This window comes from Ursus arctos, unplaced genomic scaffold (genome assembly GCF_023065955.2).
Source record: "Ursus arctos isolate Adak ecotype North America unplaced genomic scaffold, UrsArc2.0 scaffold_12, whole genome shotgun sequence".
Taxonomy (NCBI): domain Eukaryota; kingdom Metazoa; phylum Chordata; class Mammalia; order Carnivora; family Ursidae; genus Ursus; species Ursus arctos.
In genome coordinates, this window is record NW_026622786.1 from 12,300,209 (window position 1) to 12,325,546 (window position 25,338).

At 39.2% G+C, this 25,338-nt stretch overlaps 1 protein-coding gene across 1 annotated transcript in view; it reads left to right on the plus strand.

Moving 5' to 3' along the window:
* PTPN22 (protein tyrosine phosphatase non-receptor type 22) overlaps positions 1-25,338 on the plus strand; it is a 55,083-nt gene that overhangs the window by 7,831 nt on the left and 21,914 nt on the right. Inside the window, exons 2-11 of the mRNA XM_026483721.4 lie at positions 5,364-5,472; positions 5,740-5,816; positions 5,975-6,070; positions 6,477-6,515; positions 8,339-8,410; positions 8,526-8,585; positions 9,160-9,302; positions 10,047-10,113; positions 10,916-10,993; positions 13,459-13,545. Coding sequence (XP_026339506.1) covers positions 5,364-5,472; positions 5,740-5,816; positions 5,975-6,070; positions 6,477-6,515; positions 8,339-8,410; positions 8,526-8,585; positions 9,160-9,302; positions 10,047-10,113; positions 10,916-10,993; positions 13,459-13,545 — 828 coding nt within the window. The remainder of the gene's footprint in view (positions 1-5,363; positions 5,473-5,739; positions 5,817-5,974; positions 6,071-6,476; positions 6,516-8,338; positions 8,411-8,525; positions 8,586-9,159; positions 9,303-10,046; positions 10,114-10,915; positions 10,994-13,458; positions 13,546-25,338) is intronic.

A 25,338-nucleotide genomic window follows, 5' to 3' on the forward strand; every position in this document is an offset into this window, starting at 1 on the left:
TGGCCCTATATTTAAAACATTATAATCCTAGTGTTGTTGTTTGTTTTTTTTTTTAAAGATTTTATTTATTTATTCGACAGAGATAGAGACAGCCAGCGAGAGAGGGAACACAAGCAGGGGGAGTGGGGGAGGAAGAAGCAGGCTCATAGCGGAGGAGCCTGATGTGGGGCTCAATCCCATCATGCCGGGATCACGCCCTGAGCTGAAGGCAGACGCTTAACCGCTGTGCCACCCAGGTGCCCCTATAATCCTAATGTTGATCAGAGTTCAGAAAAATGCAGTTTCATACACTGCTGTTATAACCTTTCTGGAGGCAAAATTTGCATACCATTTCTGATATATACAATATATATATATATATCATACGATATATATATGCGGTATATATATATCGTATGATATATATGATATGATATATATCATATCATATATACGATATATTATATGATAATATGGATCAAAAGCCTTTATAGTGGGCAAATTCTTTGACCACTCCTAAGAATTTATCTGAAGAAAATGATGAAAATTATTTGTATAGGTTTTGGCACCTGTAATAATATTGTTTAGAACTATCATTTAGGAAGACTGAAGCACCTTAAACGTGCAATAATATGAAGGAATAGGCTAAGTAATTTATGTCACATCCCCTACAATGGGACACTCTGCCGTCACTAAAAATGTAGAACGCAAATTCATAAGTAAAAAGAGCAAGTTGCAAATCCCTATATGCGGTGTGATCCCATCTTTATTACACACACAGATAAAGGATTGGAATGTAATATAAAATATTAGGCATGATTCACTCTGGGTAGTGTGGCATAATAGGTGGTTTTTATAATTTTGTTTTGCTTCTCTGTATGCTAAAATTTCTTCAATGAACATGCATTACTTTTTTATTTAAGAAATCTATATTTAAAATTTTCCTTTAGTGTTGCTTGATTCCATCTAAACAAGAAAAAGCAAAAAGAAAAAAGGGGTGGTGATTTTTATGGTTCTTGGGGAGGAGGTATTTTTGTAGAAAAAGTGAACACTGTATTTATCCACTACGAAGACGTATTTATTAAATATGGAGCATTCAGGGAGCCCTAATAGAATATACCCAGTCGTGAAGGCCCCGGTAATGTTGGTTTATAATACACTAGAGGTCAGACTGGTGGTGTAGCAACTTCTGGAGACCTATCACAGACAGACCAGAGAAGGCATGCGTACATTTTAGTTGCACAGAGAAGATCTAGAGGTATCCTAGTTCTATATTTATTTGCAGTAACAATCCGACCAGGGCAGTCATGAGCACAGTACCTACCTCCTGCATAGCCCGTGCACAAACATCTGTCCAACTGAAATGACTCGTTTGTGTGAAACAACCTATCGCTTGAATGTACTTATCAACATTTCTTGACTTTTGTGCACACGAAGGTGAACATTTTTTTGCTGCTACCACCAGAATAAATATATTGCATCACTTCTAAAGTGAATTCCTCTCAACTCCATCCCCCCCCCCAAGGGATCGTCCAGTCCCCCATTTCCAGTTATTCACAGGATTAAAAAACACACATGTATTGTCATAACTTCATGTTGTAAGCATCTAAAAAGTTGAGCTTCTTGGTTTACTCACCCCACTTTGGCTATTGGCATCTCCTATGTGATATTTAGCTGAAAGTGCGTCTCCCTGTCTCATCCAGCAGGATAACTCCAGAAGGAGGAACGGGTCGGGGAGAAAAAGCCATCCTGTCCCACTGTTGCAAGGGGCAGTTAAGGTGGCTGAAGATGAACAGGTTTTTGGTTTTGTTTTTTTAAGATTTTATTTATTTATTTGTCAGAGAGAGAGAGAGAGAGAGCACAAGTAAGGGGAGCGGCAGGCAGAGGGAGAAGCAGGCTCCCCGCTGAGCAGGGAGCCCGATGTGGGGCTCAATCCCAGGACCCTGGGATCATGACCTGAGCTGAAGGCAGACGCTTAACTGACAGAGCCCCCCAGGTGCCCCTGAACAAGCACAGGTTTACAAGTGCATGTGTGCATGCACACACACACACACACACACTCACAATCTTTATCTGTGACATTTTGCCAAATCAATAGAAGCATATCTTACACAAAGGCCTTTTTGTCTATAGCGTTCTCTCTGGAAGCATTCCGTAAGTAAGCAAAGCAAAACAAACAAGTAGAAACAGGGTAACAAGGAGTATGCACTAGGCTACGTTCTGGAGATTTCTGAGAGGAACAGCTCTGGGACTTGACAGCTTTTCAGCAGCTCTGGAAGGAATGACAACCTAAAAGTGATCATTCCAAACATGCATAAGAGCAGAGACAGCTGAAAAATCAGGATAACTTGAGTGGGAATCTTTTGTAGTTTCCCATGTGCCTGTGGCCCGTCCTTGGTTAAACTCCCAAACTAGCCCACCTGCATCCATCTTGTTGTGAAAATATACTGTATCATTATCAGTTCGGCATCTCTCCCCCTAAATCTAATGCTGCAAATCCGCAGGAATTCAAACCATGGTAAGAACCTAGGACTTAAGAAATGACCGTACGTTGGCTTTGTAATAGGTGGCCTGTGTCTGATCTGCTTCTAGAAACAGAAAAACCGGTCATTAAACAACACATGCTGGGCTGTGTGGCCCAGCAACGAAGCAGGCCCTGGCTGTCTGTCCCATTTGTCATCCTCAGTTGGAAAAGGCTTGCATTCCTATTCTCCGAGGTGGTATAATAATTGAGCGATCATGTATTATTTGGAAAGTATCCATTTAATTAGCTTCTAGATATTTGGATTTCTTTGTGTTATGAACTCCCAGCTAACAAACATCTCATGACCCCAGCTTTAAATCAAGGTATCCAGAGCTGATCTTGAAATCTAAGGATGGATTTGGATGATTTATTGCAGCAAATTTCTATCCTCTACGACCTTTATTTTATCTCTCTCCGTGTCATCGCACCTTGGTTTGAGGCTCTCCGTTCCTCACCCATTTTTTAAATGATGTAGTTATAAGTATGCGTCCTTAAGTAAACTCCTACAGATAGACACACGTCCTAATTATGTGAAAACATCGTATAAAGTAGAGCGACTAGGCAACAATAATTAACAGCCCTCTTCTTTTTTATTTTTTCTTGTTGCCAGTCACTCGAAGAAAGTTATTTCTCTATTTCCTTATTTCTCTTTATTATTTAACCCATGGAAAAAATGGACCATAATCTTGGCTGAGAAATGCAAAAGCAGTATCAGAAATACATTTATGAGAAAGAAAAGGAAAGCCATCGTTTTAAAGTAATGATACTACACATAATTGATAGTGACATCGATTTGTATCTTTTTTTTTTTTTTTTAAGAGAGAGAGGGTGCCTGCACACACAAGGAGCAGGGAGGGGCAGAGGGGGAGGGAGAGAGAGAATCTTAAGCAGGCTCTCCACAGAGCCCACCACGGGGCTTGATCTCATGACCCTGAGATCATGACCAGAGTCAAAATCCAGATCAGATTCTTAACCAACTGAGCCGCCCAGGTGCCCCTCAATTTGTATAATCTTAAAAGAACCTGGAAGTCAATCTTTTTTTTTTTAAAGGAAAGAAAATGTTTCTTGTTTTATTAGACAATCTTAAATACATTTTTTTAAAAAGATGTATTTATTTATTTATTTATTTGACAAAGAGACAGCCAGTGAGAGAGAGAGACAAGCAGGGGGAGCAGGAGAGGAAGAAGCAGGCTCCCAGCAGAGGAGCCTGATGTGGGGCTTGATCCCAGAATGCCAGCATCATGCCCTGAGCCGAAGGCAGATGCTTAACGACTGAGCCACCCAGGCGCCCCTTAAATACATTTTTTCTAACATCCTCAAATATATTTTTCTAGTTAGAGTTCACATAGACTGAAAGCTAGCCTGTTAAATTGGCTAAGCAAGGATGTGTGGACAATGAAGTCATTGCAGGCGAATGCATATGACCAGAGAAGTATGAACCCTCAGAGCCACAACCTAGGCCCGGGTTAAGAATTTTAGGAACCTGGGGCACCTGGCTGGCTCAGTCAGTGGAACATGCGACTCTTAGTCTCAGGGTTGTGAGTTCGAGCCCCAAATTGGGTGCAGAGATTACTTAAAAATAAAAAATAAAAATCTTTAAAAAATTTTATAAAAAGAATTTTATGTGCCTGAAGTCATTTGTTTATTCCTATTTCCTGCAGTTATTAAACATTTATGGAGTACATATGATGTCTCCTGGAAGTCAATCTTAAGGCACCTTACAATTCTAGGACTGTGGGGAATATGGGAAAATTAGCTTGGGATCCAACTGGGGAGAATCTCAAGTACTTGGCTCAGGAGTCTGGGCTCTTTCCCAGTAGCAAGGCGGGGGGTGGTTTCACTGAAGTTGTTTTGGGCATGAGAGAGAAAAAGAAAGCAATATTTTAGTAAGATTAATTTGGCATAATTGTCCCTCAATGAATTTGGATGAGGAAAGACAGAAAAGCATGAACGGGAGTTAAGAAGCAACTGGACCGGTTCAAGCTTCAAGGTAGAGGGTCTTCATTAAGATACCTGTGGTGGAGATAGGAACGAAGGTCAATGCAAGATACGACATGGGAAGAATCAGTTGAACTTGCTGACACAGCGAGAGGTGGGAATTGTTAGAAGCAGGAAACCACAAGTGACTCTCAATTTCCAGGGTATAGTTGCCTGGGATAAGGGTAATGCCAGTGGCTCTGACAGCGGGAACAATACTGATTTTAGTTTGAAATGTGGCGACTCTGAGGCTCTAATAATAAGTGAAAGTGGAAAGGTCTAGGACATGGTCAGGAATTCAGAACTGGAACTTTGTAATCGAATCTCCATATAGAAATTTGAGATTTCAGGGCACCTGGGTGGCTCAGTCATTAAGCATCTGCCTTCGGCTCAGGGCGTGATCCCGGCGTTCTGGGATCGAGCCCCACATCAGGCTCCTCCACTGGGAGCCTGCTTCTTCCTCTCCCACTCCCCCTGCTTGTGTTCCCTCTCTCGCTGGCTGACTCTATCTCTGTCGAATAAATAAATAAAATCTTAAAAAAAAAGATTTTATTTATTTATTTGACAGGGAGAAAGCGAGAAACGTTTGTGCGGAGCATAGAGCTTGTTTTCAAAAAGACACTGACTTTTAAAATATTCACTAGTTTCACCTCTAGGTTTCAGCTATTTGTGGCTCAGCTGCTGTAAGTGTGATCTTCTCACTTCTCCAAACTAAAGTCTGTTGACCTTATGCTCTAGGACTCTGTCCTGAATTCGAGGTAGTTCTAGAAGGTGCTACAAATGGAAAAGGGGACTGTTTGGGCAGAAGAGAAGGAAAGCTGTCCAGAGACAGCCTCTCACCTCTGTACCCTAGGAGGATCTAATTTTTGGAATTTTATTACAGAAGCTGAAAAGACAATCCACCAAGTACAAGGCAGACAAAACCTATCCCACCACTGTGGCCGAGATGCCCGCAAATATCAAGAAAAACAGATATAAGGATATCTTGCCCTGTAAGTTTCTCCCTATGAGCTTGTACCTTCTCCCAAATTCCATCATTCTTATCTCTTTTTACCCATTGTCTGCTGCTCCTAAGCCCCAACAATGCTCTGACAAATTAGTTTGTACTATTAACAACCACAGAAGAACCTTCACTCACTCACTCACTCACTCAGCAAACACTTCCAAGCATCCGCTATTGGCAGCGCTACGTCCTGACTTACAGTAAACCCTATGACTAAGCCCTTGTAGTTACACTGTGTCTGTCTTTTGTATTATAGATGATCACAGCCGAGTAGAGCTGGCCCTGATAACCTCGGATGAAGATTCCAACTACATCAACGCCAACTTCATTAAGGTACGCCCTGTATACGGCAGGTCTCTAGGCATCTAAACAAAGGGTTGGTATTCTAGACCATATTTCTCTCGGTACCTAAAAAAAGGCGGAGGGGATACGAGACAGGAGGAAGAGGATATTATTGGTAGTCGTCCCACACAATTTCTGTTCCCCTTTAGGGAGTTTATGGACCCAAGGGTTATATTGCCACCCAGGGACCCTTGTCTACAACTCTCCTGGACTTCTGGAGGATGATCTGGGAACACAGTGTCCTGGTAAGGGCAGAGTTGTTTTGTTCCTCTGTTCTGTAGTTGTTAGGGATGGGGTGGGGAGGGTGTCAGGATATGTGACTGAGGTTTCCTCTACATTAAAATCGGGGCCTTTTGGGGTCAGTCACTAGGATTTCAGTGTTCAAGCAAATTTTTGTCAAAATCACAATGTCACCGTTATTCAAGGAAATGAAAGTTCATGTCTTGACAGGTTCATTTGTTAATAAGAATTTACTGATTTGAATAGAGAAAAGGGAAGTGAGGGCAGAAAGAAGGATGGGAGCAACATTTAATCATTTACTAAGATTTCCTTTGGGGGTTAAAAAACAAATAACACAGAAAAAAACCAATGATTCTGGGACCCAGGTATGAACTGCTCTAACTACGTCAATGCTCTATTTCGTCCCCTCAGATCATTGTGATGGCATGCATGGAGTTTGAGATGGGGAAGGTGAGTCGCCTTCTGGTGAACCTACAGATGAAGGAGAGAGAAGGGGAAGAGTTGGTTGCAGAACTTTTCTTAAGTGTGCCTACTTAAAAATTATCCTCATCTTGCTAGCTGTCGTTTTGGGAATGCCAAATGACTCTCCAGGCTTTTTACCCCTAAGAACTCCTTTTGTCCACTGTCCCCGTAGACTCTCTATGTTAAGATAAGATATGTTTTTAGAGTAATGGTTCACTTTCCCACTTTTATTAATCAGGCATCTTTAACAGTCAGCACTTCTAACCCCGTGCTGTCCAACATGACATCCACTAGCCACATGTGGCTATCGAGCCCTTGAAACATGGCTAGTGCACCCAGGGGCTCCATTTTATCTCATTTCATTCTGGTGAGCTTAAATTTAAAGACTCGGTTTTCCAATTCAGTGTTTGGAAAACTTTAAGTATGTTTTGAACAGCTTGGGTATGTGAATCTTTCTCAACTATCCATTTGATGAACTCTAAACGGAGAGGAGATGTTTCCAATGGTAATTTAGGGTATTGAGATGTGCTGTAAATAGGAAATACACCCTGAGTTTTGAAGACCGAGATAAGAAATGTCAAGTATCAAATATATGTTTTATATTGATTACATGTTTTTTTTTATATACTGGGCTAAGATGTATTATTAAAATTACTCTCATATTTTTCATTTTTGAATGTGGCTATTAGAAAACTTAAAACTGCATGGGTAGTTCACATTATGTTTCTATTGAATAGAAACTCTTCTTACCTACTGTTGACATTCATAATTCTAGTGAGAACCAAGCTTTCAGGGGCACCTAACTGGCTCAGTTCATTAAGCACCTACCTTCGGCTCAGGTCGTGACCTCAGGGTCCTGGGATCGAGCCCCTGCTCAGTCCAGTTGGGCTTCCTGCTCAGTGGGGAGTCTGCTTGTTCCTCTCCCACTGCCCCTCTCCAACCCCCTCATACTCTCTCTCAAATAAATAAATAAATAAATAAATAAATAAATAAATAAAATCTTTAACAACAACACCAAAAAAACAAGCTACACTTAGCTTGTGAAGCTTTGCTTTAGTAGACTTAATTTCTGTTAATCCCTTTGAAATACAGTGGTCCCCCCTTATTCACATGGGATATACTCCAAGACGCCTGGAGTGGGTGCCTGACACCAAGAATAATTCCAAACTCTATATACACTGTGTTTTCTTCTGCGCACACACGCCTATGGTAAAGTTTAATTTGTGAATTAGGCGCAGTAGGAGTTAACAACAACAATACTAAAATAGAACAATTATAACAATATACTACAAGTTATGTGAATGTGATCTCTTTCTTTCTCAAAATATCTTATTGTACTATACTCACCCTTCTGATGATGGTGACGTGAGACGATCAGATGTCTACACGATGAGATGAAATGAGGGGGGAATGACGTAGGTGTCGTGATGTAGGGTTAGGCTACTACAGACCTTCCAGCAACACATCCTGGACGATAGGTAGCTGGAAGACTGTGGCGACTGTGGGTAACTAAACCATGGAAAGCAAAGCTGTGGATAAGCCGGCACTACTGTACTGAAAATGTCAGATCCCTATTTCTACTTCTTTAGACTTCCAGGAAGTCTGTAAGTTATATATCCTTTAGTGTTTTTCCTATCCTTGGAGATTCCAGACCACGATGTTGGGGATGAAGCCCCAGGGGGTTAAATGGTCCTAACCCAAGGTGAAGGACGCAGAGCTGAATTTGCTTCTGAAGGAGGGAGTGGGTTTTGTTACCCAGAAGAGACTAGAATATCCGGAGGGAAGTCATGACATTCTGCTTTGTGCAACAGAAAAAGTGTGAGCGCTATTGGACTGAGCCAGGAGAGCTACCGCGGCAAGTTGGCCCCTTCTCCATATCCTGTGTGAGTATGATGCCTGCTTCCGTCTGGCTGAGCAGATGATCCAAGGTCTACTTTATAGAGACTAGTTTTTGAACATTAGTCTTTGAAATAACTAATATCTGAATTTACTTCTTAGGAAGCAGAAAATAGAAAATCTGATTACATAATCAGGACTCTAAAAGCCAAGTTCAATAGTGTAAGTATAGACCCGGAGTGGTCAACTCAAGAGCCCACAGAGGCAAATACATATGTATGACTCGGGCCAGGCTCAAGATGATAGGGAGTGGTGGGGCCTTTCACGTTCTGGATAAATCTTCATATGCAAAAGAGACCTTTGGTGTAACCTCTACTCCCCAATCTATTACACACCATGGCACACTTATAAAATGAGAACTTTTGTAGAATGAATAGAGGCTGTGAGGTGAATAGAGGCTGGGAACCAACTTGAGAGCTCACATCGCCCAGTGTCTCTAGGGCAAAGGGGTTTCAGATATCAGCATGCCTGTGCCCCACCTGAACCAGTGAAGCACACCAGTTGGGAAGCTCTGGTTTGGACTAAATCTCTACCTCCTCTTGTGAGTGGGGCACACAGGGAAAGAGCAATAGTCAGTGACCCGAAATCACTTTTAATTGTTCTCAGGAGGCATGTGGCACCTAGAGGCCTATAGAGAAGAAAGCAGCACAAATTGCCAACAGGAGGGAGATCTTGTGGTAGAATGAGGTGGGGTCCTAACACTGAACTCTCCTTTAATTCTGGCTCTTTTTTATAGGAAACTCGAACTATCTACCAGTTTCATTACAAGAACTGGCCAGACCATGACGTGCCTTCATCGATAGACCCTATTCTTGAGCTCATCTGGGATGTGCGGTCTTACCAAGAGGACGACAGTGTTCCCATATGCATTCACTGCAGGTATGATGCTGTTCCGTGAACCTTCCACCCCAAACAAACCGGACATTACGGTCTGGCCAGGACTCTCGCTGTAACTGAGGGAAGACGGACTCTGTTGGAATTTAAGGTGGTACAAGCACATAGGATGTAGGCTCCCGGGGCGCCTGGGTGGCACAGCGGTTAAGCGTCTGCCTTCGGCTCAGGGAGTGATCCCGCGGTTCTGGGATCGAGCCCCACATCAGGCTCCTCCGCTATGAGCCTGCTTCTTCCTCTCCCACTCCCCCTGCTTGTGTTCCCTCTCTCGCTGGCTGTCTCTATCTCTGTTGAATGAATAAATAAAATAAAATCTTTAAAAAAAAAAAAAAAAAGGATGTAGGCTCCCGATCCTCGTCTCAATTTTTCCAGTTGATTAGAAAGGAACGAAGCTTAGAAATGAGAGTGATCGAAAGAGCCTGGTCCACAGCAAAAACAAACCATAATAAATTCAACCTGAGCATTCAATTAATATTTTCTGACAAGTTCCTCGGGAACAGGGCAGCTCTAGAGACTCTTGCTGAGAGAAGTCGCCGAGGCTCTGTCCTGCGGTTCGGTGTGGGCATGTGGCAACCGACAAACGTGCTCTGGGAAATGGGGCGTGGGGAGCGGGGTTGGACCGTTCCATTGCCTCTAGATTTCTCCTTCCTCAATGTGCTGGTGACATTTCCCAGCTGCCGTCAATGATCCAGGCTCTCCAACTATGCGTGCTCCTGTGATCTCTCATTTCAGTGCCGGCTGTGGAAGGACTGGTGTTATCTGTGCTCTTGATTATACCTGGATGTTGCTAAAAGATGGGGTGAGTTTCTCTCCGCAGGCACTTCCTGTTTGCTCACCCTGCTACTTTTAGACTCAGGAATTGTTTGGTTCTTCCAGACATCTATCTCCATGACTCATCTTTTCTAGAATATTCACTGTAGACCTGCTTTGTCAGATGATTAAGTTAGGCCCTGGGCTGGTGGTTCTCTAAGCGTGGTTCCCAGGCAAGCAGCATCGGCATCACCTGAGAACTTGTTAGAAATGCAAAACCTTGGGCCCTGCCTTGGATGGACTGAAGCGAAAACTCTGGGGGCGGGGGGCAGGCAGCAAGCTCTCCAGGCGCTTCGGATGCGTGTTTGAGAATCACTGACCTAAATTCCACAGTGACCCTTCCTTTACCCAAACTACTTTAGTGGATGGACTCAATCTACCACAATCAAACCTTGTGTTCCCATCTCTAAGTCATTTTAAAAAAGTCTAATAGGAAGTGGGAAGGTTGAAATACGGGCTTTAAATCTATCTGCCAATTTCTTTGATTCATAAAATTCTCACACTCATCTGAGCCTTCTCCCTCATTATATTTTTAACTTCAGACATTTGACCACCCCATGTGGAATCATTCTCAGGAGCTTCTTCCAGCTTTTTTGGGGAAAATACCAGGCTCTCAATCATGCTGCAAATGACAAGAAATCTCATTTATTTTAAAAATGCATTCTTTTTCGGATATTATCTTCTGGGGGGAGAGGAGATATCATGGGAGTGACGAGGCTGGGAGAAATAATTTAGTAACAAAGCTAAGGAACAAAGGAGTAAGATATATTTTTTTCCCTTTTATTTCATAGATACTTCCTGAGAATTTCAGTGTTTTTAGTTTGATCCAGGAAATGCGAACGCAAAGGCCTTCCTTTGTTCAAACTCAGGTATGCGGCTGTGGTGAATGGATCATGACATGTGTCAGTCTTGCTACGTCTCTCTGGTCAATAGGAAGGCAACACAAAACAGCTGACTGCGTAGCTCTGCCACCAATGTACTCAGAGGTGCGCTAGCCCGTTTGCACTTCCTCGAACTCTGAATGGATCAATATTTTTCTTGTATCCCTTGCCTTGGGTCAAATTCCTCTCACTCCTTGTATTTTACTGTCTGTGCAGAAAATATTAAGAAAACAATGCAACATTTCTTATAAAGAATGTTGAAAGAATTCCACAAGCTGTTTGATTGATTCGAAAGAAATAGTTGGGTCAGGGTAACTTGAAGTTATTTGTAGCAGTAATTCGCTTCTGAAACTGTAGAAAAATCAAAGATTTGTCATTTCGACTTCAGGAAGTGGTAACAGAATCTGGAGAATGCAGTCTGTATACTCATTTTTTGACTTGATGAAAAATAAAAATAAAAGCAACCATACTCCTATCACCTAGAGGTGGCCACGATTACTATTTTTCTGTGGTCTCTCCTGATCCTTACTGTAAGCATACTTAAAAAACCATAATTATAATTATACTATATATAGGGTTACATATGTCACACAATATTTTCATCCACCCCAAAGTGCTCACCCTCTTTCATTGCATTAGGAATGTTCTTCTCCTGTTTTGATCTCTCCTCTCCTGCTCAAGTTCCACCGCCTAGATGAAACATTCCCAGCAAAGATCTCTCACTCTCTACAATATTAATTTCACCCAGATTTCTACACCAATAATTTTACCTACATTTCTAAAAAGATGGTCTCCATCTTTAAGATGGAGTTTAGCTTTCAACCATTCATTCATTCACCGAGTATTTATTGATATTAAGTAACAGACACATTGACATAATTTGTTATAACTACTTTCTACCGCTTAAATAGCAAGACCCTGAAGTGTTTCAAGCACTTACAAATGGACCTGCACATAGAGTTGGAGGTAAAATAATCGACAGTGGCATTTCAGATATTTTCATCTGGCATTTGTGAATTGAGGGGAAAAAATGAAGAGCTATTGTAATATAAGCCTTCGTTTGGCCCACACAGGTTTTCCATTAATAGCTAGTGGAAAAAAAAAATTTTTTTTTTTTTTGAGCGTCGACTGTAGGTGTTTTCTATATTCAACCTGAGGGAAAAAGTTTTTGTGAAATGAAAGCAGTGGCTGGTTTAGAACCACCGGACTTAAAAGCAGGCTGATCCATGTAAATTTCTGAAGACCCCAGGAAGAATGCAACCTAGCTGTCTAATATTACATTGTAATACTGACTCAATCAATAAAATCCTACCCCATTTCAGAGAAAGCCCATTTCCGGTCTTCTTGTAAAGGTCGGAAGACAGAGGAAACGATTTCCGGTTAGCCTTCACATGTTGGCATTATCAACAACTAGCTGAACAAATCCCTTACCAGTTGTCGCTGCTTTTTCTGACACCACTCTCACCAGGAAATAGCACTGTAACCAGCTGAGCACTTCCTGTCTGATTTTTCTCTCTTCTTAAAAAAAATGGTAGAGTGTACCAATAGATGTGTTGGGTGATAAGGACTCTGTATGGTTCTCCTGCTAAAATTATAATTGGCAAAAGTTGTGCTTTATTTGTATAGGATTGTGTGACGTGCCGGGAAAACCCCGCTGAGGCTCTTTCAGATGAGAAGTAGATCCAAAATCAAGTGTTAGAGCAGGTCCCATGACAGAACCAACCCCCACCCCTCAGCCGACCCTGTAATGGCGGTGGTGTCATTTCTCCACAGTGAAATCCTTTTACAAGCACAAATTTCCAGACTCTCTTGGGTGGTCTACTCTTCTTCAGTGTCTTCACTAAGAGGGAATTTCAGCGGCTTGATCTAGGCATGCTAAATTAAGAGTCAGAAGATTCAGGTTCGAATCCAAGTCTGGAAATTACCGCTGAACGACCTTGCCCAAAGTGTAAACAGGGATAACAGCCTACCTACTTTGGAGATCAATTGTCAGGGTCAAGTGAAGAATATGTGTTGAAGCTATCTATCTACCCATCGACCACCATCAATCCCCCTTTTTTCCTTTTTTCCAGAAAAGATGGTGCCTGACCAAAAAAGGCATCCGGGGTCAAATAAAACGTTTAAAATGTGAGCCAGGAAAACAGGATTGGAGGGGGGGTGGTGGAGGGAAAGATAAGTGAGAAAGTGGGTCAGAACATAAACCATGCTGGAAGGCCCTTGTATATTTAGAGCTAGAAGATCAAATATTTAGCTGTTTCTAGTAGCCTAGAAGTGCTCTGCAATCCGAAATGGGCCACGCAAACATAAGGGCACTGCAATGAAACTGCGGTCGATGGTCTCTCCAGGTCTGCTATGCTAGGATTCGACTGATGTGCACAGTCCTGAACTCTGGTGCTGTGCTTCACCAAGTGTCTTGTTTGTTTTCATTTGTTTCGGTGTGTGATGCTTTTCAGGAACAGTATGAACTGGTCTACCAGGCTGTGTTAGAACTATTTAAGAGACAGATGGATGTTATTAGGGATCAACACTCGGGAACAGAGGTAAGCATTCAACCTGATATTGTGTCTCTTTTTTTTTCGTATTTGATTTTGGTCAAGGGATCTCAGATCAGTTGCAGGACTCAGTGTTTATTGTCAGAACTAAATTGGAGCGTCAGTGGTGCATGGGACTACACTGCAAATCTCCTGTGGAGAAGGACGGACTAATTGAAGTACTTCAACTTAGAAAATGAATCTTTTGGTTAACCTCCTGTATACAATTTTCAGCTACGCTTAGAAACAATAGGAGTGAGTGACAAGGCAAGTGTATATTCTGTTCCCAGGTCAAATAGCTGTGTGGTGAGTTAAAAGTGAGAGTGACAGTTACAAAGTGAAATCATAGTTGAGTGCGGATGTGATTTTTCGGGTTCCTCCAGTCTTGCTTTGATTGCATATGTCTCATCAAATTTGGGGAATATTTTAGAACATGCAGAGGAATTTCTAGCTGAAGCTCTTAAGTATAAGAACAGTTATGATTTAACCAAATTCCAGTGAAAAAATACTGAGTATTCCAGGATATGCTATTTTGATCTCATTACAAAAATTGATAAGTCACATACTTACTGTGTAGTCACAAAGCATTAGGTTTTGAACAAACTTCAAGAAGATAAAATCACTGATTTACCTTCCAAGGTATATTTTGTAACATATACTTATTTAATTTTTAATATTACATTTTGAATTCTTAATCTGAAAATATTCACTGAGGGCCTGCTACCTAACTACTACCTAGTATTAGGAATACAAAGCCTATAAGACCTGATTCTGATCTTAACTCCTGTCAGTCAAATGCTGAATCATGGGGAAGGAAAGAAAAACTGTTGAAGTTTGAAATGAACTAAGCAATCCCAGCTAGTGTCAACTTCAAGGGAAAACAATGTGGTGGAAGGACATGGAAATAAGAGTATAGTTTTGTCAGAAATTGTTACTTATACCCTATTTATGTATGTTTTATTGGCTAGTATTCCCAGACCAAGGTTAAATGATAAAGGTGATTATGGGCGACCAAATTTTAATGGGAAAGATGCTCATGTTTCACTATCAAGTGTGATGCTGACTTGATTGGAGATATGCTCCCCTCTGGCAACCACCAGTTTGTTCTCTATAGTGAAGAGTCTTTATTTTGGGGGCATCCGGGTGGCTCAGTCAGTTAAGTCTCCAACTCTTGATCTTAGCTCAGGTCTTGAGCTCAAGGTCGTGAGTTCAAGCCCCGTGTCAGGTTCCATACTGGGCCTGGAGCCTATTAAAAAAAAAAAAGGCCTTTTGTTTGTTTGTTAATTTTGCCTTTTAGATTCCCCAAATGAGCGGAAGCATCTGGTATTCATCTTCCTCTATTTGACTTATTTCAGTTAGCGTATTACCCTCTAGGTCCATCCATGCTGTCACAAATGGCAAGATCTCATTCTTTTTTATGACTGAGTAATATTCCATTCTTTATCCATTCATCTATGGATGGACACTTGAGCTATAGTTTGGCTGTTGTAAATAATGCTGCAATAAACATGGGGGTGCATATATCCCTTGAAATTTGTGTTTTTGTATTCTTTGGGTAAATACCCAGTAGTGTGATTACTGGATCAAATGGTAGTCTTATTTTTAATTTTTTAAGGAACCTCCATACTGTTTTCCATAATGACTGCACCAATTTACATTCTTACCAACAGTGCACGAGGGTTCCCTTTTCTCTACTTCCTCTAACACTGTTAGAGGAAACACTGTTGTTTCTTGTGCTTTTTATTTGAGCCATTCTGACAGGTGTGGAGTGATATCTCACTGTGGCTTGGATTCGCATTTTCCTGATGATGAGTGATGTTGAGCATCTTTCTTGTACCTGTAGACCATCTGCATATCTTCTTTAGAAAAATGTCTATTCATGTCCTCTGCCTGTTTTTTAATCAGATTTTTTTTTTTTTTTGGTGTTGAGTTGTACAAGTTCTTTATATGTTTTGGCTATTAACTCCTTATAAATATATTATTTACAAATATCTTCTTCCATTCAGTAGGTTGCCTTTTTGTTTTGTTGCTGATTTCCTTTGCTGTGCAGAAGCTTTTTATTTTTATTTAGTCCCCATAGTTCATTTTTGCTTTCGTTTCCCTTGCCTGAGGAGACATAACCATAAGTATGTTGCTAAGGCCAATGTCCAAGAGATTACTGTAAGAAATTACCTATGTTTTCTTTTACGAGTTTGATGGTTTTAGGTCTCACTTTTAGGTTTTTAATCCATTTTGAGTTTATTTTTGTGTATGGTGTAAGAGAGTAGTCCAGTTTAATTCTTTTGCATGTAGCTGTCCAGTTATCCCAACACCATTTATTGAAAAGACTGTCATTTCCCCATTTTATATTCTTTTTTTTTTAAGTTATTTATTTATTTATTTGAAAGACAGAGTGAGAGAGAGAGCACAAGCAGGGGGAGGGGTAGAGGGAGAAGCCAACTCCTTGCTGAGCAGGAAGCCCAACTGCATTGGGGCTCAATCTCAGGACCCCAAGATCATGACCTGAGCCAAAGGCAGACACTCAACAACTGAGCCACCCAGGTGCCCCACCCCATTGTATATTCTTGCCACCTTTGTCATGGATTAATTGATCATATAAATGTGGATCTGTTTCTGGGCTTTCTGTCTGTTCCATTGACCTATGTGTCTATTTTTGTGTCAGTACCATATTGTTTTGATGACATAGCTTTGTAATATATCTTGAAATCTGGGATTGTGATATGTCTAGCTTTGTTTTCTTTCTCAGGATTGGGCTTTGACTCTTTGAGGTCTTTTGTAGTTCCTTACAAAATTTAGGATTATTTGTTCTAGTTCTGTGAAAAGTGCTGTTGGTATTTTGACAGGGATTGCATTGAATCTGTAAATTGCTTTGGGTTGTATGAACATTTTAAGAATATTAATTCTTCCAATTCATGAGCATGGTTTATCTTTCCATTTGTTGTATCATCTTCAATTTCTTTAATCAATGTCTTTTACCTCCTTGGTTAAATGTATTCCTAGGTATCTTACTCATTTTGGTGCGATTATAAATTGGACTGTTGTTTTTCAATTGTTTAAAGAGAGTATTCATTGATTTCTATTTTATTAGGAAATATATAGAGAAAGAATATTGAATTCTGTCAATTGCATATTTTGCATTCATGGAGTGATCACATGGATTTCTCCTTTGGCCTATTAATACAGTCATACTATTGGATTTGTTAATACCAAACCATCTTTGTGTTGTTAGAATTAACCCTTCTTGAGCAAAAAATATTCTTTTGATATGTTGCTGGAGTATGTGGGCTAATATTTTATTTAGGTTTCAGGAAATGCCAATTCTCAAATTTAGCCCAGTAGCAGTGCCATAGCTCCAGGTGGATTGTTTGCAGTGGGTCCTTAGTTAGTAAATGGAAACATAGGAACACAGTTCAAACTCCTACAGAGAGAATTGGTTACAGTTAGCTAAAGAGGACTTCTGTGTCTGGAAAGATCAAGTAGACATTTTCCCCTCTTCCTCCCACTAAGTATACCAGAAACCATATATATAATTGACATTATATATAAAACAACTATAAGAAGGTTCTGAGAGATAGAAAGAAGATAGGCCAGCTAAGGACCCTGGGACCTGAGGAAAGACATGACAGTAAATTCCTTGGGTTTTGTTTTGACTCATATATCCCAGACTTAAAACTGAAGTAGTCAACAACCTGGAAATGCCAGTGATGCAGACAAAAAAGCCCCAACAAAAGCCTACACTGTCTAGCCAAAGGACCAGAAAAGAGGCAGTCCAGCAAGACAGAAAACTTTTAGATAATCATCACTCTACTTTAGTCAACAGAAAATAATGGTCCCTCAACCCCACCCATATCAGCAAAGGCTGAGTGGGGTCCTAGATTCCCACCTTTCTAACACTGTAGTAGAATGCTGGAGTGGTGTCAGAGAAGGTCAGGTAAAGAGGTAGGACTTTCATCCTCAATGGCCTGAAATGAGGGTTTCCTGCAGTGTCATTGGAGATTGCATGGAGAGCCTGAGCTTCCACTGGACAGTAACGTGGTAGCCTAATGCCTTCCCACAGTAGTATCAGAAGAAGCCTAGTAAGAGAGTTAAGACTTCCACCATCATCCAGCAGTGATAAGGCCTCCCCATACCACAGTGTCAGTAGAGACCACAATGGGGAGCCTCTCCCATGATGTCGCCCCTTGGGTGTCAACAAAGACTCAGTGAGGAAACTGGTAGAAGTAGAATATACCTGACAGTAACAAGGCAGTAATGAGGCAGCACCTTCCCTTTCCTCTGTAGAATGGAGTTAAAAATCAAAGAACCTAGCCAAAAGAGAAGGTTTACTGAGATCCAGAGCCTCATAACAATACAAAAATGCCTAGGTTTCAACTGAAAATCATTCATCATACCAAGAACCAGGAAGATCTCAAACCAAATGAATAAAAGACAATCAATAGATGACAACACTGAGATGATAAAGATGTTAGAATTATCTGACAAAGTTTTAAAAGCAGCCACAATAAAAATGCTGTAATGAACAATTATAAACATGCTTTAAAAATTTATTTTAAATGGAAAGGCTCAGCAATAAATATAAAAAGGTTCAGCAAAAAATTCAGAAGATATAAAGAAGAACCAAATGGCAATTTTAGAATTGAAAAAGGTAGTAACTGAAACAAAATAGCTTAGTAGATGAGCTCAAGAGCAAAATTCAGGGTACATACAGAAAAAAGAACTAATGAGCTAGAAGATAGAAAAATAGGAATTACTCAATATAAACATCAGAAATAAAATAGACTGGAAAAAAGAACAAACAGAGCCTTAGGGAAGAGACTACAACAAAATAACTAGCATTTGTGTCAGCAAAGTCCAAGAAGGAGAGGAGAAGAAAGGCAAGGCTAAAAAAACACTTAAAGACTCATTATAATTAAACTTCTGAAAACCAAAGACAAAGGGTCTAAGAAACAGCCATAGAAAAATGATCTTAACCGTAGGGAGAAAACAATTAGAATGATAGCAAATTTGTCATCAGAAACCATGGAAGCCAGAAGAAAGTGAAATAATATTTCTCCAGGGCTGAAAAAAAAATAACTGGCAATCCAGAATCCCACACCCACTGAAAACATCCTTCAGGAATGAGGAAGAAATCAAGACATTCTCAAATGAAAAACAAACAAAAAACTAAGAGTATTTGTTTGGTAGTCCTATCTTTAAAAAATGACAAAGAAAGTTTTCTAAGCAGAAAGAAAATGATGAAAGGGAGAACATGATAAGCAAAACCATGGGTAAATGTAATAGGTTTTCTTTTTCTCCTTGAGTTTTCTAAATTGTTTGATGATAGAAGCAAAAATTATACAGTCTGATGTGGTTCTAAATGTATTAGAGGAAATGTTTAAGACAATTATAAACAGGGAAGGGTTAGGGATGTAAAGGGAAAGGTTGTACTTGAACTAGTGAAATGATAACACCTGTAGACTGTGATAGGCTATATATATAATGTAATACCTAGAGCCACCACTACGAAAGCTATACAAAGATGTACCTTGAAAAACACTATAGATAAATCAAAATAAAATTCTAAAAATGCAGGAGAAAGAAAAGAGAAATGAAAAACAGAACAAACAGAATACAAAAAAACAAAATGGCAGACTCAAGCCCTAACATACCAATAATTACATTAAAGGTAAATGGTATAAATATACCAATTAAAACACAGATTGGCAGAATGTATTGAAAACATAACCCGACTATATGCTATCTATAAGAAATATACTTCAAATATATAGATTGGTTTAAAGTAAAGATTGGGAAAAAAGATATATCATGTATTCATATAAACATGAATAAGGGAACAAAAATATTGATTCAAGGGGGCACGTGTACTCTGATGTTTATAGGAACATTATCAACAATTGACAAATTATGGAAAGAGCCAAAATGTCCATTGACTAATGAATGGATAAAGAAGATGTGGTGTGTGTGTGTGTGTGTGTGTGTGTGTGTGTGTGTGTTTAGGCACGTGCGCTGGAATATTACTCAGCCATCAAAAAGAATGAAATCTTGCCATTTGCAACAACGTGGATTGAGCTTGAGTGTATTATGCTAAGTGAAATAAGTCAGTCAGAGAAAAACAAATACCATATGATTTCATTCATGTGTGGAATTTAGGAAACAAAACAGATGAACATAGGAGAAGGGGAAAAAGAGAGGGAAATAAACCATGAAAGACTCTTAACCATAGAGAACAAACTGAGGGTTGATGGAGGGGAATGGGCTAAATGAGCGATGGGTATTAAGGAGGGCACTTGTGTTGAGCACTGGGTATTATATGTAAGTGATGAATCACCAAATTCTACTCCTGAAACCAATATTACACTATTTGTTAACTAGAATTTAAATAAAAATTTGAAGAAAAAAAATAATAAGGATCATAGAACGTCAGCAGGACTATTGTAGTGTAAATTGAGTTAATGTACTCTTTATGGCCAGAATTCTATTGTCTATAGATTGTTTGGAAAATTGTTAATCCATCTTTTAATAGATTTCAAAAGATGTGGCCTAAAGATTTGTTGGGGTGATTTATGGGGAGATTTTGAATCTAAACCCAGGGTACCCATACGATAGTCAGGTCCACTAGAGTTCCAAGGAAATAATCTGTAAGAAAGAAGAGTCTTTAATGCTAGAGTAAAACAATGTTAAATGGCAAAAAAATAAAAAACAAAATAAAAAATAAAAATAAACACAAATAAAGGAAAGCAGGAGTATCTATATTAATATCAGACAAAGTAGACTTCAGAGTAAAGAAAATTTTCTTAGGCAGGAAGGGACGTTATATAACGATAAAAGGATCAATTCACCAATAAGACATCGATAGCAGTCCTAAGTGTGTATCAACCAAACAGAGCTACAAAATATGTGAAGCAAACACTGACGGAACTGAAAGGAGAAATAGACAAATCTGGTTATAGTTCAGTACCCGTCTCTTAATGATTGGTAGAAAAACTCAACGGAAAATCAGCAAGAATATAGAATAACTCAACACCACGATCAACCAACAGGATCAAATTGATATCTATAGAACATTCCAATCAACAACACAAGAATACACATCTTTTTTTTCAAGTGCTGATGGAACATATACCAAGATCAATCATATTCAGGGCCACAAAACAATCTCAAACATTTAAAAGAATTGAAATCATACAGAATGTATTCTCTGACCACAGTGGGATCAAACCAGAAGTCAGTAACAAAAAGATAACAGGAAAAGATCCAAACACTTGGAAAGTAAACTACATTTTTCTAAATAATCCATTGAGTGAAAGAGGATGTTTCATGGGAAATTTTTTTAAAAACCGCACATAGAACTGAATAAAAATGAACACATTGACATCTGCGGGACAGAGCTACAGCAGTTTTGAGAGGAAAGTTTATAGCACCCTAAATGCAAACATTTGAAAATAGTAAAAGTCTCAAATCAACAATCTGAGCTCCCACTTTAAGACTCTAATGGAGGAAAAGAGCAAAATAAACCCACAGAAAAGAGAAGGAAAGAGGGGCGCCTGGGTGGCTCAGTCGTTAAGCATCTGCCTTTGGCTCAGGGCGTGATCCCGGAGTCCTGGGATCGAGCCCCACATCAGGCTCCTCCACTGGGAGCCTGCTTCTTCCTCTCTCACTCCCCCTGCTTGTGTTCCCTCTCTCTCTGGCTGTCTCTCTCTCTGTCAAATAAATAAATAAAATCTTAAAAAAAAAAAAAGAGAGAAGGAAAGAAATAATGAGAAGAAATCAATGAAATTGAAAAGAGAAAAACAGTGGAAAGAGTCAAATGATCAATAAAGTTGACAAACCTCTATGAAGACTGCTGAGGAAGAAAGAAGATAGCAATGACCAATATCAGGAGTGAAATGGGAGAGCCCTGGAGTCTCTGCAGATATCAAAAGGATAATAAAGGACTATAGTATGAACTGGACACATCTATACTTGACAACTTAGACAAAATGGATTACTTCCACATAAAACACAAACTTAACATGAAATAGATCATTTAAATAGCCCCATAACAGTCAAGGCAACGGAATTCATCATTTAAAAACTCCCCAAAAAGAAATCCCTTGGCCCACATAATTTCACTTGAGCATTCTAACCAAATGTTTAGGGAAGAATTACCATGAATTTTACACAATCTATACCAGAAAATAGGAAGAGTAAACACTTCCTCCATTCATATTTTCTGTTGCGGCCAAATATATCACTGTCTCACAGTGGAAAAAATTACCACCTTAACCATTTTTAAGTGTACAATGCAGTGGCAATAAGTACCTTTGCTATATTCGTGATCATCACTACCATTTATTTCTAGGAATTTCTTATCGTTCCAAACAGAAACTCTCCATGCCCCCTACCACAACCCCTAGCAACTTCTATTCTACTTTTTGTCTCTATAAAACTGCTATTCTAGGTACATCATATAAATGGAATCATGTATTTATTCTTTTGTATCTGGCTTATTTCATGTGGTGTGTTTTTAAGGTTCATCTATTGTTTTTAGTATGCATCACAATTTCATTCCTTTTTATGGCTGTATAATATCCAATTGTGTGTATATCCCACATTTTGCTTATTCATTCATCCACCAATTGACACTTGAATTGTTTCCACCTTTTGGTTACTGTGATTAATGCTGCTATAAAAATTGGTGTACAGGGGCACCTGGGCAGCTCAGTCAGTAAAGCATCTGTCTTTGGCTCAGGTCATGATCCCAGGGTCTTGGGATTGAGCCCCGCAACAGGCTCCCTGCTCAGTGGAGAGCCTGCTTCTCTCTCTCCCTCTGTTGCTCCCCCTGCTTATGAGCTCTCTTTCTCTCTCTATCAAATAAATAAATAAAATCTTTTTAAAAATTGGTGTACCAATATTTGTTGAAGTCCCTACTTTAAATTCTTTGGGGGTATATAGCCAGAAGAATCCAGGAATTGGATTCTAAAAAAAATTAGTTTTTAAAGGTGCTGCCATACTGTTTTTTACAGCAGCTGCAAAATTTTACATCCCCACTAGCAATGCACAAGAGTTTCTCCACATCCATGCCACCACTTGGTATTTTCTGGTTTTTGGTTTTCATTTTGTTTTCTAGATAACAGCCATCCTAATGGGTGTGAGCGGTAGCTCATGGTTTTGATTTGCGTTTCCCTAATGAGTAGTTGATGTTGAGCATCATTTTCATGAGCTTATCAGACATTTGTATATCTTCTTTGGACAAATGTATATCCAAGTCCTTTGCCTACTATTTTTCCCTAAATTTTTAAATTGTGGTAAAATAGGGGTGCCTGGGTGGCTCAGTCAGTTGAGCATTGACTCTTGGTTTCAGATCAGGTCATGATCTTGGGGTTGTGGGATCAAGTCTAGTCAGGCTTGTGCTCAGCACGGAGTCTGCTTGGGATTCTTTCCCTCTTCCTCTCCCTCCCTCTCTGCTACTCCCTGCATTTGCATGTGTGCACGCAGACATGCACGCGCTCGCTCTCTCCCCCTAAAATAAAATCTTAAAAAAAATTGTGGTAAAATATACATAAATTTAACCACCTTAACTAATTCTATGAGTATAGTTCAATGATACTATGAACATTCATATTATAGCGCAGTTATCACCACCATCCATTTCCAGAAGTCTTTTTATCTTGAAAAACTTAACTTTATACCTATTAAATAATACTTCCCCATTCCTTCCTCTCCTTCCCCCATCTTTGACAACCACTATTCTACCATCTGTGTCTATGAATTTGACTACTCTAGGTACCTCATATCAGTGGGATCACATGATATTTGTCCTTTTGTGTCTGGCTTATTCCACTTAGCATAATGTCCTCAAGGTTCATCAGTGTCATAATGTGTCAGAATTTCCTTTCTCTTTAAGGCTGAATAATATTCCATTGTATGCCACATTTTGTTTCTCCATTCATCCATTGGTGAATAGGTGGTTTACTTCCACCTTTTGACTATTGTGAATAATACTGCTAAGAACATGAGTGTGTATCTCTTTTTGTGTTCCTGTTTTCAGTTCTTTGGAGTATATATGCAGAAGTGGAAATGCTGGGTCATATGATAATTTGTTTTAAGTATTTATTTAAGTAATCTCTACACTCAACATGGGGCTCGAACTCATGGCCCTGAGATCAAGAGTCACATGCTCTTCTGACCAAGCCATCCGGGTGCTCCTCATATGATAATTCTATGTTTAATTTTTTGAGACACTGCCATACTGTTGTTTTTTTGTTTTGTTTTGTTTTTTACAGCAGCTGCACCATTTTACGTCCCCACTAGCAATCTACAAGGTTCCGATTTCTCCATATCCTATTAATTTTCTATTTTAGTTTGCTTGTTTATGGTAACCATCCAATGGTTTTATATGGGTTTCTCATTGTGGTTCTGGTTTGTGTTTTCCTGATTAGCGATGTTGAACATTTTTCATGTACTCATTGGCTATTTGTATATCATCTTTGGAAACGTGTCACTGTAAGTCCTTTGCCCATTTTCAAATTGGGTTTTTGTTGCTGTTGTTGAGTCTTAGGAGTTCTCTGTATGTTCTGTATTGTTTTTATCATGAATTTTGTCAGATACTTTTCTTCTACATCAACTGACATGCTCGTGTGGGGGTTTTCCCCTTTATTTTATTAATGTGGTGTATTATATCAATTGATTTTTGTATGTTGAACAATCCTTGCATTCCGGGAATAAATCCCACTTTGTCATGGTATATAATCTTTTTAATATGATGCTGAATTCAGTTTGCTAGTATTTGGTTGAGGACTTTGCATTAGTAATCATAAATGATATGGATCTATAGTTTTCTTTTTCTGGTAGTATCTTTGTCTGGCCTTGGTATCAGGGTAATGCTGGCGTCATAGTCTTAGCAATTGTTCTCTCCTATTCAATTTTTTGGGAGAGTTTGTGAAAGACTGGCATTAATTCTTCATTAAATGTTAGGTGGAATTCACTAATGAAACCATCTGGTCCTGGCTTTTCTTTGTCGGAAGGTCTTTGGATTACTGATTCAGTCTACTTACTGGTTGTAGGTCTATTCAGATTTTCTATTTCTTCCTGAGTCTGTTTTGGTTGATCATGTGTTTCTAGGAATTTGTCCATTTCATCTAGGTTGTACAATTTGTTGGTGTACAATTGTTCATATTATTGTCTTATAATATTTTTTATTTCTACAAAATTGGTAGTAATGTACCCACTTTTATTTCTGTAATTTGAGATTTGGGTACTTTGAGTGTTCTCTCTTTTTTCCTTAGTCAATCTAACTAAGGTTTGTCACTTTTATTGATTCTTCAAAGGATTAACTTTTGGTTTTGTTGATTTTCTCCATTGTTTTCTTAGTCTCTAATTCATTTATCTCTGCTATAATCTTTAATATTTCCTTCCTTCAGCTAGCTTTTGGTTTAGTTTGTTTTTTTTTTTTTCTAGTTACTTAGGTTCAAAGCTAAGTTATTGATTTGAGATCTTCCTTTTTTTAAATTTAAATTCAATTAATTAACATATAGTGTATCACCGAAGATCTTTCTTTTAAGAGTAGGCAACTATAGCTATAAATACCCTCTGAATATCACTTTCACTATATCTCATACATTTTGGTATGCTGCGTTTTTGTTCACTTTTAAATATTTTCTTATTTCTGTTGTGATTTCTTCTTTGACCCATTAATTTACCCACATTTGTGAATTTTCTAGTTTTCCTTTTGTTATTAATTTTTAGTCTCAATCCATTATAATTGGAAAAGATACTTTGTATGTGTTCAATCTTTTAAAATTTATCAAGACTTGTTTTGTG